Source organism: Pituophis catenifer, unplaced genomic scaffold (assembly GCF_029215685.1).
Source record: "Pituophis catenifer annectens isolate HBS135680 unplaced genomic scaffold, rPitCat1.0.hap2 SCAF_2, whole genome shotgun sequence".
NCBI lineage: Eukaryota > Metazoa > Chordata > Lepidosauria > Squamata > Colubridae > Pituophis > Pituophis catenifer.
The window spans coordinates 25,869,816-25,888,679 of record NW_027256882.1 but is presented as its reverse complement, the minus strand read 5'-3'; the positions used below and the strand labels follow the sequence as shown (position 1 = coordinate 25,888,679).

The following is an 18,864-nucleotide window of genomic DNA, read 5'->3' as shown; positions in this document are numbered from 1 at the left end:
CCAGTCATTACTGGGCACAACAGAATTTCTTATTTTGATTTTGGGGGGGGGGAGGATGCTCAATATTCAAATTTGTTTGAAATTTTTTTCCTATTTCCTATTACCTATTTTTTCCATTTCAGATACCTAAGCTGGAAATCATTCCTGGTTCCTTTGGAGACTGAAGTATCCTGTGAAGGAAGAGAGCAGAATGGCCTTAGGAGATTTGGATAGACCTTTTGTGTTTAGTCAGACCTGCAGAAATGCATGGATCCATTTTGGTGCTGGATTAGAGACCAGGGAAAAGATGGAGGGACAACGCCCAACAGATGCAGGAGCTGGAAAAGACGGTCCAGATTCTCAGCCTTGGAGTTGTGGGAAGAATGGATCAAGTCCTGTGCAGAAGAGCCAAGAAGAGGAAGCCAGCAGTTCAGAGGTCCAATTCTTTCACTTCAGAAAAGTGCAATTCCAGGAGGGGAAGAGTCCCCGAGATGTTTGCAGTCAGCTTCACCAGCTTTGCCATCAATGGCTGCAACCAGAAAGACACACCAAGGCTCAGATTCTGGACCTGGTGCTCCTGGAGCAGTTCCTGGCTGTCCTTCCCCCAGAGATGGAGAAATGGGTGCGGGAGTATGGAGCACAAACCAGTTCTCAGGCGGTATCCCTGGCTGAAGGCTTCTTGCTGACCCAGGAGTCTGAGAAGATGCAAGAAGAGTTGCAGGTGTGAGAATGTAATTGTGACAGTTCTAGTTTAATTTGTCAATGTCTCAGGTAGAATTTTCTGGGATTATGAAGACCTATTGTTCCATTTTTCCAAATAATGTATTTGGGGCAATACCTCTATTCTCACTTTCCAAATTCAGTGATGGACATTGGGGTCTGCTAGATTGAGAGTGGAGTATGGTAATTCATTTCCATCTCTTCATTCCTTCTTTATCATGCCACATCATTTCTAGAAACCTTTAGAAGCTGTGACTGAGTATCCCAAGGAGAGGATAGATTCACCCAAACCCTCTCAAGACCTGCAGTTAAGGGAGAGCTTCCAGAAAGATCAAAGTCAAGATGTGATGCCAGGTAAGAGAGGCTCTTTCCATGTGATGTGAGGTTTGGGGATCCCACCAATTCTTTTGCTCATCTTGAGTGGAATCTGTTTCTGGTTGTTTCTTGATAACAATCAGCTTCCACCATTTTTTTTTGTCTCACAGATAATAGAAAGCTGTCCTCAATATTTTTAGAATCACCTCTTTGTGTTGGAGCTGAAAGAGTGGCTGAAACCCTGCCACAGGTAGGATAAGAAATATTGGAAAGGCCCCTGAAACGTAAATGGGTTTCATTTTGTTCTGGTGTTTAATGTATAATAATGCTGTTTCTAAGCAGGACAAATTTTAGAGCAGGTCATTGTAAATTCACACTGAAATTAAGCTACCTGTTCCTTCTGATAAACTTGCTTCACTCTCCTGCTGCAGGCTCAGATGTAGTTGAGCACATGTTGACCAGGGATTGACCAGTTGATGAGATCTTGACCAGGGATGATCTTTCGGTCTTCCAAGGTCACTCTCACATACCATTACAAGCTCTCTCAACATTTGCATGAAGTTGTGGAATGGGGATAAGGGTTGGCCCCTTAGTGAATAAACTAAGCCATTGGCAAAGATGTCAGGTGGGTTTCCTATATGTCCTTCTCCCCACCCTAGGAAGAATTGGGGCCATTGATAAGTAATGGGTTAAGACCCAACTATTAATTGACCAAGAAAACTATTTTGCTTGGCTTCACATTCCAAATCCTTCTAGCTTGATCAAATATATTTTAGCCAGAAACTGGGAGATCTCATTTTGAATTCTGCAGAAGATGCCCATTTTGTTCACTGGATCTCTCTCTTTGAATTGGTGAAAGAAAACTGCCAAATTATTCCTGGAATTTTCTGTTAATAGAAAACTTGTCTCCTTGTTCAGGATGTTGTGTCTTTTGAGGAAGTGGCTGTGTATTTCTCCGAGGAGGAGTGGTCTCAACTGGATGCTGACCAAAAAGCGCTGCATGGAGAAGTCATGCTGGAGACTATCAGGAATTTGTCTTCTCTGGGTAAGAATCCCTATCATAGAGAAGACATGGGGGAGGGGGCTTAGATATTATAGCACTTTTTATTTATAACCTCCATTTATTATTTTTTGTAAATAAGTGAAGGCAGCAGACATACCAAATATTCCTTCCTCTTCCTATTTTCCCTACAACAAAACCCTGTGACATGGGCTGGGCTGAGAGAGACTGGTCCAAAAATAAGCCCTAGGTAAGATCATCAGCCAGACCAGACATGTCAAACACAAGGCCCGCGGGGCCGATGGTGTCTGACAGCAGCTGCAGCCCGCCAATCCTTTGGCCGGCGCACTCTTGGGTTGCACAGCTGATGCAGTGCAGGTGAACCCGAGCTCTGTAACTGCCGGGCTGGAGGAGGCACAGCAGGCGAGGCAGATGATCTGGCCCACAATGGCCCCATGTCTGGCCCATGGGGCTACTCTGGAGATGGCAAGGGACTGGCCCCTGCTGCCTATGGCCTAGCCCCGCGAGGTGTCCTCCGTTGTGTGCATAGGATGGCCGCAGCCCACTGCCCCATTGGCCAGTGCACTCTGTGGCTGTTCAGCCCATGCAGCATTGGCCCTCTAAGCAATAGGCGGAGGCAGAAGTGCAGGAGAGTGGCACCCAATCCGGCCCACCGGATGCACTGCAAGGCTGCCCACCCACTCCATCCCAGCCTCTATGTTTGCTTACCCACGGCCATAATGGGACAGGAAGCCATGTGGCATGTTCAGTGGGCTGGATCCTGTGCCTCTGCCACCGCCTGATAGTGGGGCCGCTACCTGCAAGGCAAGGCAGCTGGCATGCAGTGGTATTGCCACAGCGCGACCCTTGCAGGCCTGGCCCCCACAATCCAACCTTATCCTCCAGCTCTTGCGCACACATAGGACCAGCCTCCAGCCTGCTGCACCACCCATGACTGCCCCGGCAAACAGAAAGCGCAGGGAGCTCCCATTCCCAAAGGGGAGCTGGAACTCCCCTCCCCTCCCCGCTCTGCCCCACCTGGGCTCCTGCAGGCGACCCTGACATGAATGACTTTGAGCTGGCCACACCCACTTGCCCCTCCCCAGGGTAACCACAATGCTGATACGGCCCCTCAATGAAATCGAGTTTGACACCTCTAATTTAATGGTAGACTTAAATGGAATAATATTTTGACCCCTAGGCAAGATGAGTGCAAAAAGAAAGAGCTATTCTGTTGAGTTCAAGAAAGGAATCGTGGAGGACTCTCTGGGCAAGAATCTTGTGGCTTTCTGCAAAGAGAAGAAATTGGATCTCCGAATGGTCCGAAAATGGCGAGCAGTGTATGATAACCTCAGTCAACAGGTGGATGAAGGAAATGCTAAGAAGCGCAAGTGTGGATCAGGTCGGCAACCATTATTTCCTGAGCTGGAAGACATCATCTGCGAATGGATTGCTGACAGGAGAGCAAAAGGTTTAGTTGTGCACAGGGCTGATATTCAAACTTTTGCTCTTGCAAAGGCACTACAGTTAGGAATATCCCCAGAAGAATTCAAAGCATCAAATCGTTGGCTGGGTGGCTTCCTTCATCGATATAAACGGTCTCTAAAAAGATAGACAGCACTATTCAAGCTGGAAGATACTGAACTTATTAAACGTGTACTTGCATTCAAGTCCTTTGTTGATGGCATCGACTTTTTTAAGTATCAACTCTCCAGCATGATTGCTATGAATGAAACTGCAGTGTTTATGGGCCAAGGATCTCAAATGACAATTGATCAGAGGGGTGCCTCATCAATCTACATTCCCTCTACTGGTTATGAAAGTGCATGTGTTACCTGTATTTTGGCAATTCGTCTGGATGGAAAGAACCCCATCTCTAATCATCACTAAGGGCAAAAAAGATAAGATTGAACATTTCAGGTGTTTATGTTCTTAAAATCGAAAAAGCCTGGTGCACAGAGTTATAAGGAGGCGGGCTAATTTATGCTGCTACTTGTTTTGCGAGGTGGCCAAAGAGCTCTGCAAGTCTGGGGTTCAGCTAGCCCTCACCGCGCTAAAGATATGAAGAATTTCCTTGCAGTGAGAAGAACAGATCAAATAATGATTCCTGCAGGAATGACTGCCTATCTCCAGACTCTTGATTTTGCAATAAACATTCAAGGATCATTTGCACATGGAAATAAATGACTACACTGAAAATAGAATGGAGAGAAATTGGTGTGGAAGCTTTGTGAAGCCTAGCATGCAAGAGATTGTGACTTGGGTGAAGAATTCATGGGATAAAATCACTGACAGCTGTGTTGCCAATGCACTATGAGCAGCTACATGGACAAGAAGTGCTCATTTAAGGAAAGCTTTATTGATGGACATGAAAGATTGGGGCCAATGGTTCTATAGAAAATGGAGTCACAAAAAAAATCAGGCCAGAATTTAGGATTTGGCGAGTTATGATGTTCCAGAAGATGACATGACTATTTGAATAAATGTAGATTGTTGTACATGGATGTCAAACTCCCTTTCATTGGGGGCTCCATTAGCATTGTGGTTGCCCTGCGTGGGTGTTTGGCCAGCTTGATGTTCCTTACATCGAGATCACCTGTGGGGGCCCAGTCGGAGTGAGGAGGGGAGTCCCAGCTGCCTCTTGGGGATGGGGGCCCTCCACACTTCCCATTTGCTGGGGCCATCGTGGATGGGGCAGCGGGTCGGAGTCTTGTTCTGTGTGTGTAGTGGAGCTGGAGGGCAAGGCTGGACAGCAGGGTTGAGCACGCAGAGGCCACAGCATGGGATCCACCCTGCCACCTTCCTCATCTCACAGCGGCGGTACCAGCATCAGGCGGAGAGGCATGGGGAAGGCACAAGATCTGGCCTGCTGGACATGCTGTGTGTTTTGTTGCAGCCACAGACAAGCCATGATGGTGGGATGGAATGGCCGGCTGGCCACGGCGTGTATGGCAGGCCAGATTGCATGCCTTTCCCCTGTGCCTCTACCTCTATCTGCTTCTTGGAGGGCTGGCCTGATGGTTGGCCAAGGGGCCAGCGGGCTGCAGGTACCATACACTGTCCGTCCTCGCATGCTCGCTGCTTCCTGGGTGCGTGCTGGAGGGCACCCGGCCAAGCTGGGCCAGGTCCAATCCCTCACCATCTCCAGGGCAGCCCTTCAGGCTAGATATGGGTCCAATGGCCTGTGGGCCTTGTGTTTAGCATGTCTGTTGTACATGAAAAAAATAAGACATCACCTGAAAATAAGCTCTAATGCATCTTTTGGAGCAAAAATTAATATAAGATCTGGACTTATTTTCAGGGAAACACGGTAGTAGTCAGAGTCACTTGGTTTCTAAGTGCATAAAAGGATCCACAGAAGAGAAGCAGTATCAATGCATGGAGTGTGTAAAGTCCTTCTGTTATTAGAACTCTCTTATAGTCCATCAAAAGAATCACAAAGAAAGGCCTGATACTGTAGGTGGGAGACAATTGCCTCATTGGCATGTGCTGCAATCCGCAAAATTGGTACAATATGATGGCCATAAAAAGAAAATGAACTCACACTTATGTCTACTGTGAAACTGTGATTAGGAATGAATGTGTTTTTGAATGTGTCCTTGTGTCCCTTATTCCTCACCATAAAGTCATAAATATTTATGGAACAAGCTTCAGAGGAAGGGCTCTGAAAAGGAGCCACAATGGTGAGAAGTCTTGTAAATGCAGATATTAAGTCTCTGATGCAGATTCCAAATTCTGTTTTCCTCTGGAATAACAATTCTGGCTGTTCTACCTTTTCCATCTCTGCTTCCTTGAGGAAGGCTCCAGTGAGGTCCGATTTCTACAGTCAGAATGTTGGCTGTTGCTTGCAAAGCCTTCAATCTGTGAGGGCCAAATTTCCTTCCTTCAGCAGCCAAGATTTGTTTTCACATACAGTACTTAATGAGCCCTTGAGTCTGAGCCAATATCACCACTGCCACTAATTTGTCATGGGTTTTTTTTCAACCATACCCATTTTTTTCATAATTTTTTAAAACTTTATTCTTTAAGTAAATACATTACAAAATCCCAAAAAGGAAAGGAAAAGAAAGAGGACAAAAACAATGCAAAACCAGAAAAATGCATAAAGGTAAAATAACACATGTATGCATGAATTGTCCCCTAGTTGAGTAGCGATAAATATATTTCAACAATAATAGTTCCCCACACTTTGCAAATCAGGTCCACACTTTACATCATTATTTGCTAAATTACTATGTGGCATTAAAATATTACAAATATGAAATCTATAATCCACCAAATTGACCTATCGTGTATCTCCTTTAAAAGAATTAAGTTAACAGAGCCTGGTGGCGCAGTGGACTAAGTGCTGTTAAAGTAGCACTTAGTTGCCAGCTGCCTGCAATTACTGCAAGTTCAAATCTCACAAGGCTCAAGGTTGACTCAGCCTTCCGTCCTTCCGAGGTAGGTAAAATGAGGACCCGGATTGTGGGGGCAATAAGCTGACTGTATAAAAAAGAACACCGCTTTTTTTTGGGGGGGTGAAAGCCCTACTAAGCAGGTATATACAAAAGTATGAAGGCTATTGCTTAATGCATTGTAAGCCGCCCTGAGTCTCCGGAGAAGGGCGGCATATAAATCAAACTAATAAAATGAATAAAATAAAACAGGCAATCTCAAAACAAGCTAGAGTTCAGTCTTCTATTAACCGTCTATTGTATTTAACTCAGGAAGTCCATAAATGGCTTCTAAAGTGCTGTAAGGCCACTGCAATAATAATCTCTGATGCGGCCAGAATCAAGTATCCTGAATTGATTCTTGATAATAAAAGTTTTCCTTGAAATTATGACGGATCTTTCCAAATTGTTGCATCTCACTCCTCAAAGTCATAAGTCTCAGTTGGAAGTATCTCTGCAGAGTTGCTGTTTAATAGGCTTTCCCACAAATTGACTCACAGCGTTCCCTAACAGTTGTCTTCTGGCTGCATATAAGTTTATACAGATGTGTGGTGGTGCAGTGATTAGAATGCAGCATTGCAGATTAATTCTGCTGACTGCCAGCAGTTTGATTCATCCCAACTCAAGGTTGAATCATCCTTCCATCCTTCCGAAGTCTCTCTTACAGTGTCACCTCCAAAGGCAGACTAATCTCAAACCAGCAAAGTCTTCATTTCTTTTGGCTATTAAAAAGTACTTTCTTTTATATCAAAGATCTTAAGCTTAGTATTCATATTTCCTGCAGCATTTTTCCTCCTCGGCACCTAAATAAAACTATTTTTGTCTTTTTTTCTTTTTCATGGTATGAGAGCTTTGTATTTAGTTTTCAGTATTTGCCTTCCTTTATTGTGTAATTCTATTTTTTCTCCAGTCACATGTGTCACTTCGTTCTCCCACTGTTCATTTCCCCATCATTGGTGCCTTCTTTTGAGGTAAAATTTCTAAAAGGCCCACAGGTTTGAGCTTTGTCTCTATTTTGGAACTTGTTTTCTTTTGATGTCTCCTTTCCATCAGGATCATTTCCTCAGGATTATTTTTATTGTTGCCACTTACCTCTTGGTGTTTCCAACCTTCCTCGGCTAGCCAGAGGTACGGATTTGACAAAGGCAGCTGTAATAAAAGAAGTCATTGAAGGAAAATAAATACAAACCTTAATTTTCCTAATCTGTCCATTTCCTCCCTGTATCTTTGTCATCCCCCATATGTCACATCGCTTCAGGGCTGGGTTTGCCAACAACCACAAGACCCAAGTTGTGTTTCAAAGAGAAGATCTGACAGGATTTTGACTCATTTTTGAAGCCTCTTCAATTTTCTTCAGAAGCTGCTCTTGAGCAAAGCGACTTTTGAGCCACCACAGAATTTTTTTTCTCAAAGATCCCAGGTGGTTCTTAGACATTAAAAAGAGGAAAATCTACAAACTGGAGACGCCACTTGTTTTCTAGATAGGCAATTTCGAGAGAATTTTTCCTTCTACTCCAATGCCCATTATCCCAGACTCGCCCTCCCAGGTTCCTCAGGATTGCTCGCAGGATCCACAGGGGGGGAGGGGGGACGCTCCCCAGCAGCCGTTGAAAGTACCGGGAAGCCTCCCTCCCACCTCCATTGACAGAGGGAACTGAGCATGCGCTCTTTCTCAGAGCTCGAGGGAGACACGTGCTGCCCAGGGGCAAAAGACTGGGAGGGCTTTAACCCTTTCCATACCGCGCCGGACTCTGCTCTGTGAGCCTTAGGCTGAGCGTTTCCAGAGGCTGCAGGGAAATCTTTTATCGGATGCAGAGATCCACACGTGGCTCAGAGTTTAACGAGTGGCGGGCTTTTCTTTGGCGGCGGAAGCGTGCCTGAAGAGGAGGAAAAGTTCACCAGGTCCGGAGTTGTGAGAAGAGGGGAGCCCGGGGTCCCAAGTTTTCCTGCGGTCCCTGTGCATGCACGAGCCAGGTAGGGCGGGAAGCAAAGCGAAGGACTCGCCGCATTGTCCCCGCGAGGGAGGTGGGTGGGGAGGGGGGAAAGAAACGAGGATTGCCAGAAAGGAGAGAGCCATTTGCCCTCCATTTCGATGGGAAAACCTCTGCAGGGAAGAAGAGGGAGAAGGTTGGCTTTGCAAAACACAAGAGTTGTGCTTCCAAATCAGTCTTGATTCCTGGACAATTTCTTGCAAATTTCTTGGCCCCGTTTTCAGAAGGGGTTTCCCTCGCCTCCCCCTTCCTAGGCAGAGAGAAGTGAGCGATCGGAGTCCCTTCTGCTGGCTTTGCATGCAAGGCTGGAACTCCTTGTGCAAGGAGTTGCATGCAAGGTATGCAAGGGCTGGAACTCGGTTTCCTCCTTTCCCGCTTTTCTCCACTATCTCCTTGGTGGCTCTGCTGGATGGCAAATAAGGAACCTGTTGCAAAAATGGCGGTGCATTGGATGGATTTTGTTAATTCTGGCTTCTGGATTTCATCCAGGGGTTTGGCCCAGGAGGTTAATGGGGTTCTGTTGCCTCGTTTTTTTAACTAGAAATTCAAATGCTGTTTGATCTCCTTATTAAATTGATTTAGATAGGCTCCGACTTGATTTTTTGTGACTGGAAAGGTTTAGAATTTGGATTGCGCAAAGGGTAATTCTTTATAGGCAGCAGGAGAAATGATTTGAAGAAATTGTTAGGATTAAAGAAACCCAAAACATATTTTAAATGTATTTATCCTATATATCGATTCCTTGATAGAAGTTGAGCCAGAAGTGTGCTACCAAATATTCCCCCAAAACAGATAAATCAGGCTATCTATTAAGATTTCCCTACTTTCACAGACATGGGTGGGTTCATAAGAATTTCTTAGTTTATTGATTTGTTTGTTTGTTTGTTTGTTTAAGGATGTTTGTTTGAACTCTATGTTTTCCATTTCAAATCTGTGAGCTGGAAATCTTTCCTGGTTCCTCTGGAGACCCGAAGCATCTTGCGAAGGAAGAGGGCCGAATGGCCTTAGGAAATTTAGCCAGACCTCTTGTGTTTAGTCAGACCTGGGGAGATGCATGGATCCATTTTGGAGCTGGATTAGACACCAGAAAGAAGATGAAGGAACAACGCCCAGCAGATGCAGGAACTGGAAAAGGCCGTCCAGCTGCTCAGCCTTGGAGTTGTGGGAAGAATGGGACAAGTCCTGTGCAGAAGAGCCAAGAAGAGGAAGCCAGCAGTTCAGAGGTCCAATTCTTTCACTTCAGAAAAGTGCAATTCCAGGAGGGGAAGAGTCCCCGAGATGTTTGCAGTCAGCTTCACCGGCTTTGCCATCAATGGCTGCAACCAGAAAGACACACGAGGGCTCAGATGCTGGACCTAGTGCTCCTGCAGCAGTTCCTGGCTGTCCTTCCCCCAGAGATGGAGAGATGGGTGAGGGAGTGTGGAGCGGAGACCAGTTCCCAGGCGGTATCCCTGGCTGAAGGCTTTTTGCTGACCCAGGAGTGTGAGAAGATGCAAGAAGAGTTGCAGGTGTGAGAATGTAATTGTGGCAGTTCTAGTTTAATTTGTCAATGTCTCAGATAGAATTTTCTGGGATTATGAAGACCTATTGTTCCATTCTTCCAAAGGATGTATTTGGGGGCAATATATCTATTCTCACTCTCCAAATTCAGTGATGGACATTGGGGTCTGCTAGATTCAGAGTGCAGTATGATAATTCATTTCCATCTCTTCATTCTTTCTTTATCGTGCCACATCATTTCTAGAAATCTTTGGAAGCTGTGACTGAGTATCCCAAGGAGAGGATAGATTCATCCAAACCCTCTCAAGACCTGCAGTTAAGGGAGAGCTTCCAGAAAGATCAAAGTCAAGATGTGATGCCAGGTAAGAGAGGCTCTTTCCATGTGATGTGAGGTTTGGGGATCCCACAATTCTTTTGCTCAACTTGAGTGGAATCTGTTTCTGGCTGTTTCTTGATAACAATTAGCTTCCACCATTTTGTTTTTGTCTTACAGATAATAGAAAGCTGTCCTCAGTATTTTTAGAACCACCTCTTTGTGTTGGAGCTGAAAGAGTGGCTGAAACTCTGCCACAGGTAGGAGAAGAAATATTGGAAAGGCCCATGAAACTTAAATGGGTTTCATTTTGTTCTAGAGTTTAATATATAATAATGCTGTTTCTAAGCAGGACAAATTTTAGAGCAGGTCATTGTAAATTCACACTGAAATTAAACTACCTGTTCCTTCTGGTAAGCTTTCTTCACCCTTACCATTGATAAGTAGTGGGTTAAGACCCAACTATTGACCAAGAAAACTATTTTAGTTGGCTTCACATTTCAGATCCTTCTAACTTGATCAAATATGTTTCAGCCAGAAACTGGGAGATCTTATTTTTGAATTCAGCGGAAGATGCCCATTTTGTTCACTGGATCTCTCTCTTTGAATTGGTGAAAGAAAACTGCCAAATTATTCCTGGGATTGTCTGTTAATAGGAAAACTTGTCTCCTTGTTTAGGATGTTGTGTCTTTTGAGGAAGTGGCTGTGTATTTCTCCAAGGAGGAGTGGTCTCAGCTGGATGCTGACCAAAAAGCGCTGTATGGAGAAGTCATGTTAGAGACTTCCAGGAATTTGGCTTCTCTGGGTAAGAATCCCTATCGTAGAGAAGACATGGGGGAGGGGGCTTAGATATTATATCGCTTTTTATTTTTAACGTCCATTTATTATTTTTTGTAAAGTGAAGGCAACAGACATACCAAATATTCCTTCCTCTTCCTATTTTTCCTACAACAAAACCTTGTGACATGGGCTGGGCTAAGAGAGACTGGCTCCAGGTAAGAACATCAGCCAGACCAGATAGGTCAAATACAAGGCCCACAGGCCAAAACTGGCCCACGATGGGCCCCATTCTGGTTAGTGGAGCTGCCCCGGAGATGGCGAGGCACTGACCGCTGCCAACCTGGCCAGGTGCCCCTGGGGCGCACAAAGAATGCAACAAATGTGTGTGGCCCGACAGTATCCTGCAGCAACTGCAACCCACCAATCACTTGGCCAGCGCACTATGGTGGTGCACAGCCCATGCAGCACAGGTGAATCCTAGCTCTGCAACTGCCGGCCCGGCCCTCAAAGCAGCAGGCAGAGGCAGAGGCATGGCGCGGGAGGCATGTGATCTGGCCCATGATGGCCACATGTCTGGCCCATCGGGGTTCGCTGGAGATGGTGAGGGACTGGTCCCCACTGTCCATTGCCAAGCCCCGCGAGTCATCCCTTGTGCACACAGAGGTGGCGGGGGGACGGGTGTCTGGGTGCAGCCCGCTGCCCCATTGGCCAGCACACTCAGGGGCTGCTCTGCCCATGCAGCTCAGGTGAGTCCAACCGTACTGTGACTGTGGGGCTGGCCCTCCAACCAGCAGATTGAGGCAGAAGTGTGGGGGAGAGGCACTGTGTGGCCAACGTGCCCACTCCATTCCTCCATCAGTCTTTGCTTACGGCCACGATGGGGCAGGTAGCCATGTGGCTTGTTCGGCGGGCCAGGTCACATGCCTCACCTCTATGCCTCTGCCTCTGTCTGTTGCTGGTGCCTCCACCTGCAAGCCATGGCAGGTGGGGTTACTGCCACTTCCCGACCCTTACAGGCTTGGCCCCCTCAGTCCAACCCTGTCCTCCAGCTCTTGCGCACAAGATCAGAACGCGAGTGACTTCAAGCTGGTCACACCCACTCGCCCCATCCCCAGGGAAACTACAATGCTGATGCGGTCCCTCAAGGAAATCAAGTTTGACACCCCTGATTTAATGGTAGATTTAAATGGAATAATATTTTGACCCCTAGGCAAGATGAGTGCAAAAAGAAAGAGCTATTCCATCGAGTTCAAGAAAGGAATCGTGGAGGACTCTCTGGGCAAGAATCTTACGGCTTTCTGCAAAGAGAAGAAGTTGGATCTCCGAATGGTCCGAAAATGGCGAGCAGAGTACTATAACCTCAGTCAACAGGTGGATGAAGGAAATGCTAAGAAGCGCAGGTGTGGATCAGGTCGGCAGCCATTATTTCCTGAGCTGGAAGATACCATCTGCGAATGGATTGCTGACAGGAGAGCAAAGGGTTTAGTTGTGCACAGGACTGATATTCAAACCTTTGCCCTTGCAATGACACCACAGTTAGAAATACCCGCAGAAGAATTCAAAGCATCAAATCGTTGGCTGGATGGCTTCCTTCATCGATATAAACTGTCTCTAAGAAGATAGACAGCACTACTCAAGCTGGAAGATATTGAAGTTATTAAATGTGCATTTGCATTCAAGTTCTTTGTTGGTGGCATCAATTTTTTTAAATACTGTGTTTCCCCCAAAATACAACCTACCCCGAAAATAAGCCAGACTGATTTTTTGGGGGGTATGGGCCTAATATAAGCCCTACCCCAAAAATAAGCCCTAGTGAAGGGGGTGAGCATGGCCAGCACACGAGGCAGCCCTTCCCTTCCCCAGTCACCTCATAGAGGCTTGGCCCCTTAATCGCAGCCTGCAGATCAGCTGAGCCAGCAAAGGGTGGGAGCTGCCTCTCATTCTGTCTCTCGGCGCCTAGAGGTGTTTCTGGCACACTCTTGACTGCCCCGGCCCTGCCCCTGGCGCCAGGCAACCTCACAGCTGAGGGACCCTCGTTTCCGCAGCTCATCTTATGGCTCTGAAGCAGGTGGCAACCGTGGTTTGCGCTCTGCCAGGCCTGGAGCTCAGGTCTTGCTCAGGCTGCTCCTATGAGGCAGAAAGCCGTGCAGTGCACAGAAATCAGCCCCCCTCCCTCTGCCCATCCGCTAGGCCTGCTGTACCTGCTACTGCTGGCCTCGCAGGGGGTCTTTGCCTTCCTGGCAGTCCTGCTGGGCTGCTCCTCCCTGGTATGGGGCAACTTGGCTCAGATCCCTTCGAGGCCTCCCACTGCAATGCTCTGCTGCAGCTTCGGAGCATACCTCCCCCTTCCCTGCGCAGGATTGCAAGGCTGAAGGCTTCAGAGGGAGCATTTTGGGGATGTGCGTCTGTGCAAGGCTCCCCAAGAATAGGATGATCGGCAGGGAAATGGGGCAGGGGGATTTTTCTGCTGATTGGAGAAAGACGAAGCCTCTAGCCTGGCAATCCTGCCCGGACTGCGATCAAACTTCCAACCTCAATGGACCCGGTGAGCGCAAGCTACCTCAACCTAAAAAGCGAAAGGAGCTGATGGGGGGGGAGGGGCTGTGGGGAGTTCTGGGAGTTGAAATCCACAAGTCTTAAAATGACCAAGCAGCTGCCCATTCTACTGCTGGCCTCTTCGCCATCCTAGCAGCACTGCTCTCGGCAGTGCTGCAGAACTGCTCCTGCCTAGCTGGGTTGGATCGTCCCAGATGGAAAACCACCTGAGTGCCGCAAAGCTGCCATGGCTCATTTGAGAGTGGCAGCCAGTGGAGCCATGCTGCCTCATCCGCCGCCGCCTTTGGATTGATGAGTGCCAGCCTGCACGCCTATTTGGTGCTGCAGATGCTGGGCTTACATCTACACTGAGCCCGATGCTCTTCGAACCCTGGCAGGCACTGCAGTTCTCTTGCCATCTGTGCGAGGCAGGTGTAGGGCTGCCCCTGATCGCCTTGTTCCACCGACCACAGTCTGGTGCTGAAATAACCCATCTGTTGAAGAGATGAAAGCAGGGGTGAAATGTAAAAATTGTTACTATGGGTTCTGTGGGCGTGGCTTGGTGGGGGTAATGTGACGGTGGGCGTGGCCAACTTTTTTTTTTTTTAACTTTTCAAAGCATTTTTTCTAATGCTTTGAAAAGCCTCTGCCGATCAGGCAACTCAGCTGGGATCGTCAAGAGACTTTTCAAAGCATTTTTTTACCACCTCTTCGGCCAAGAGGTTGCAGAAAAAAATGCTTTGAAAAGCCTCTGACGATCCCAGCTGAGCCGCACGATCATCAGAGGCTTTTTTTTTTTTACTTTTAAAAGCATTTTCATGGGAAGAGGTTGTAGAAAAAATGCTTTTAAAAGTAAAAAAAAAAAAAAGCCTCTGATGATCGTGCGGCTCAGCTGGGCGGGGGGGGCAGGGATTTTTGCTACCGGTTCTCTGAACCACCCGCCGCCATCGCTACTGGATCGGGCGATCCAGTCTGAACCGAGAGCATTTCACCCCTGGATGAAAGGGCTGGAGTATTGTAGCCATCCATGCAGTCCTGTTTGCTCTTGTCTTACCTACAAAGAGGCATGTTCTTTTGTAGCCAGTGAACTGTGTAAGAGCTTTTTCCATGATCTATTCTATGATCTCTATCAATTGGGATAAGGGAAGCATCCAGAGCATAATAAGTTGGCAGGCCATCAATTTCACAACTTGGCCATCTCACTGAGGAAGGCACCAACATACATCTTTCTGGTTAAAAAGATGTCATGCTGTCATGCTCAGGCTTACAATTCACAGCTTCTGCTAGCTAAATAGCAATAGCAACAGCATTTAGACTAATACTGCTTCACAGTGCTTTTTTTTAAACAATTTTTTATTTTTTTCAGACACACAAACATAAAATACATATTTTCTGAATAGAGTACTGACAGCCCTCTCTAAGCGGTTTTAGAGAGTCAGCCTATTGCCCCCAACAATCTGGCTCTCCATTTTACCCACCTCGGAAGGATGGAAGGCTGAGTCAACCTTGAGCCTGGTGAGATTCAATCTGCCAAACTGCTGGCAGCCGGTGATCAGCAGAAGTAGCCTGTAGTACTGCACTCTAACCACTGCGCCACCACGGCTCTTAGGTTTCATTTATCCAGAAGAGGGGTGAGGTGGGAGTTGGTGAAGTTAGAACTTCTAGACTGATGTATCAGAACCATCTCTCAGAAATATTCAGCCTTTTGCTTTGGATACCCTCCTCCTCTATTTGCGAGACCGCCTGCTGCTACCAATAACCTCCCACCGGCCAATACGCTCTCACAGAGAGGGCCTCCTCGGGGTGCCGTCGGTCAGGCAATGTCGGCTGGCGGCCCCCAGGGGGCGAGCCTTCTCTGTGGGGGCACCCGCCCTGTGGAATGAGCTGCCTCCTGGAATACGATTGATCCCGGACCTCCGGACCTTCCGTAAAGCCCTGAAGACGTTTTTATTCCACCAAGCCGGCCTAGCCTAAATGGTTTTTAATTGGGATTTTAAATTTTATGGATTTGGGGTTTTAAATTTGGGTAGCCAATGATTTAATTCTTTTAATTATCTTAACTTTTGCATTTGTATGTTTTTTAATTTTGGCTGTTCACCGCCCTGAGTCCCTTCTGGGAGAAGGGCGGTATACAAATTAAATTAATAAATAAATAAATAAATAAAAGGACTTTTATTACTACCGGTAAGAATGATGGAACTGCAAAGGCAGTGGAGGTGAGCAGCAGGGACCTCCTTAGGTCCCAAGATAGAAAACCTTGGGTCATACTTTCCCCCTTTAGCTCAGCTACAGGAAACGTATTCCTTTCAGTGCAAAAACTTTAGAGAAGAGGAAGGCAGCTCCCAGGTTCTCTCACACAAGCCCTTTAAGAGGAGCTGCAGATTTGATAAGCTCAGCAAGATGAGCTCCCAGAGTGCCGGGATTCCGGAGCCTGGCCCTGCTTCCCTGAGGGGACACCTGGCTGTGCTTGTCTCTTTGAGGCGGCTGCTGCTGTGCTTGCCCTCCTTGCCCGGGTTGGGTTTCCCAGGCTGGGGGGTGGCTGAGGGGTGGTGTGGTTCCTGCTGGAGGGGTCTGCTGCCGGTGCCGCGCTGGGAGGCAAGATGAGGTGGGCAGATCTGTTTTTGCTTGCCCACAGCTGCCGCAGCTGGGATAGGACAGGTGGCCTCCCAGTGCGTCCAGCAAGCCAGATTGTATGCCTGCCCCCTGGGCCTCTGCCTCTACCTGCTGCTTGAAGGACCGGTCAGGCAGTCATGGCACTCGGACCTAGAACTCTGCGGTCATGCTTGGGCTGTGGAATCCCAGAGTCAGCAGTTCAGAGGTCCAATACTGTGACTTCAGAAAAGGACAATTCCAGGAAGGGAGGGGTCCCTGAGATGTTTGCAGTCAGCTTTACCACCTTTGCCGTCAATGGCTGCAGCCAGAAAGACACACCAAGGCTGAGATGCTGGACCTGGTGCTCCTGGAGCAGTTCCTGGCTGTCCTTCCTCCAGAGATGGAGAAATGGGTGCGGGAGTGTGGAGCGGAGACCAGTTCCCAGGCGGTGGCCCTGGCTGAAGGCTTCTTGCTGACTCAGGAAGAGGAAAAGTTGCAAGAAGAGTTGCAGTTGGGGCAATATAATCAGGTCAGCTCTAAAGAGGATCTTCCTAAATTTGTCAGTGTCTCCGGTAGAATTATCTGGGATTATGAACTCCTAAACCAATTCTTCCATTCTTTTAGAGGATGCATTTGGGGCAATTCTTCCATTTTTGATTTCCAAATACAGTGATGGACATTGGGATCTGGTAGATTGAGATTGCACTATGATAATTCAATTCTATCTCTGTGTTCTTCCCTTGTTTCTCACATTATGTCCAGAAGTCCTTGGAAGTTATCATTGAATATCCCCAGGGGTGGAAAGCTTCATCCAAATCCACTCAAGAGCTGCTAATAAGGGAGAGCTTCCAGAAAGGTTAATGTCAGGACATCATCACACAAGGTAACAGAAATTATTTCCATGGGATGTGAGGTGTGGACATTCAGCTGATTATTTTGCTCATCTTAGAAGGTTCTTTTAGAGAGGAAAATGACTTGACTAGCCAAGCATTCAAGAAGAAGCTAGATGAGTTATAAACAGATTTTATAGGACTACACAACATACAGAATACATATGGGAGAATATTTCTAGCTCAGTGAGATGAGGAGTCCTTGGTGTTCTCTGAGTTTAGTTATTTTGCAGACATTTCGTTACCCAAACTAGGTGACATTATCAGTGCTAATAAGGAGTGGGGTTTGCTGTCCATTTATATTTTAGTGGCTTGCTCTGTCACTTGGTGGGGTTGGTCAGAGAGGTTTTTTAGTTAGGCTGTTCAATGTTAGCTTGCTTGGAAGTTCCTTGCTTGGGGAATTTACTTCTTGATTGCTGACCTGGGTTAATCTTGGAGTTAATCTGTGGGTCATCTAGGGGCTGACTGCTGGTGAAGAGGTGTTTTGGTCCTTTTGTTTCATTTTTGGCGTATTGATTGTCTCTTTTGCGTAGAATGTAGACATTGTTTATATCTACTGTATGTGTCTACTGATGGTTAATTTTTAGAATGTCAGTCTTCTAGAGATTCCCAAGCGTTTTTGGACTTGGCTTGGTCCAGGATGGTCACAGTTTCCCAGTTCAAACTTTGGTTAAGTCAATACACATACTGTAAATTAAAGAGTTTTCATCATGTTTTCTGACTGGTAGTTGATGTTCATGGATGTGCTCTGCCACTTTTCTGCCTGTTTGTCCCACATAGTAGCTTTTGCAGTCCTTACACTGTATGTTGTAGATGAATCCTGTTTCTTCTTTGGGGGCATCTCAGAAACCATAACAGACAGCAGTGGTCCGTTAATTGGTTCCAGGAGATGCCACAAATACTTAAAAGGACGATTCCCAAACACACATGACTTAACATGTGACCCTTTGTTTCAGCCAGAAGAACTTTTTCTCTCTCTTTTCCTATGTCAATGACCTTCCCAGCAAGGCCAACTTCCTGTCCGCCTTCTGTGGTCATCTCCCTCTTTTTGTAGGGACCAGAAAAAAGAAAAAAAATACATGTAGTCCTCTACTTATGACCAGAATTGAGCACAAAATTTCCCATGCTAGATGAGAAAGTTCTTAAGTGAATTTTGCCCATTTTATGATTTTTATTGCCACAGTTGTTAAGTGAATCACTGCAGTTGTTAAATTAGTAAGACGGTTGTTCAGTGAATCTGGCTTCTTCATTGATTTTGTTTGTGAGACGATCGCAAAAGTTTAATCACTTTATTTTATCAATGGTTAGACAAGAAAGCATGGAAGGAGCCTTGGTAGTACAGTAGTCTAAAGCACCCTGTTATTAAGACCAGCTGCCTGCAATTACTGCAGGTTCGAATCTCACCAAGGCTCAAGGTTGACTCAGCCTTCAATCCTTTCTAAGGTAGGCAAATTGAGATACCAGTTTGTGGGGGCAATAAGCTGACTTTGTATAAATATACAAAAGGATGAAGGCTATTGCTTAGCGCATTGTAAGCCGCCCTGAGTCTCCGGAGAAGGGTGGCATATAAATAAAAATAAAAAAATAAAAAAAATCATTTGATTCCAGAAATTGTGAAATCTCGAACACTGGAAGTTTTAAAGAAGAGATTGGACAACCATTTGTCTGAAATGGTATAGGGCCGGATGGCGAACCTATGGCACGGGTGCCACCTGTGCTATATTGAGCTCAGCTCCGGTGCGCATGCGTGTGCCGGCTAGCTGATTTTCAGGCTTGAAGTTGGCAAACAGGCTGTTTCTGGCCTTGGAGGGCC

General features: G+C 46.6%; 2 protein-coding genes across 2 annotated transcripts in view; both read left to right on the top strand.

Moving 5' to 3' along the window:
• The first annotated feature begins 286 nt into the window (after nt 1-286).
• LOC139310015 (zinc finger protein 202-like) lies at nt 287-3,628 on the top strand. Its single transcript, XM_070934194.1, has 5 exons — nt 287-700; nt 936-1,053; nt 1,185-1,264; nt 1,933-2,059; nt 3,216-3,628. The coding sequence occupies exons 1-5, from the start codon at nt 287-289 to the stop codon at nt 3,626-3,628; spliced, it is 1,152 nt and encodes a 383-aa protein (XP_070790295.1).
• A 5,811-nt stretch (nt 3,629-9,439) lies between these two features.
• LOC139311935 (zinc finger protein 420-like) overlaps nt 9,440-18,864 on the top strand; it is a 47,927-nt gene continuing 38,502 nt past the window's right edge. The window contains exons 1-3 of the mRNA XM_070936460.1: nt 9,440-9,949; nt 10,186-10,303; nt 10,435-10,514. Coding sequence (XP_070792561.1) covers nt 9,440-9,949; nt 10,186-10,303; nt 10,435-10,514 — 708 coding nt within the window. The remainder of the gene's footprint in view (nt 9,950-10,185; nt 10,304-10,434; nt 10,515-18,864) is intronic.

Excerpts from the sequence above, each read along its gene's own strand:
- LOC139310015 (XM_070934194.1), top strand. The coding sequence starts at position 287 with ATGGAGGGACAACGCCCAACAGATGCAGGAGCTGGAAAAGACGGTCCA. Across the intron at positions 701-935 it reads AGATGCAAGAAGAGTTGCAG|AAACCTTTAGAAGCTGTGAC; the intron begins GTGTGAGAATGT and ends CATCATTTCTAG. Across the intron at positions 2,060-3,215 it reads CAGGAATTTGTCTTCTCTGG|GCAAGATGAGTGCAAAAAGA; the intron begins GTAAGAATCCCT and ends TTTGACCCCTAG.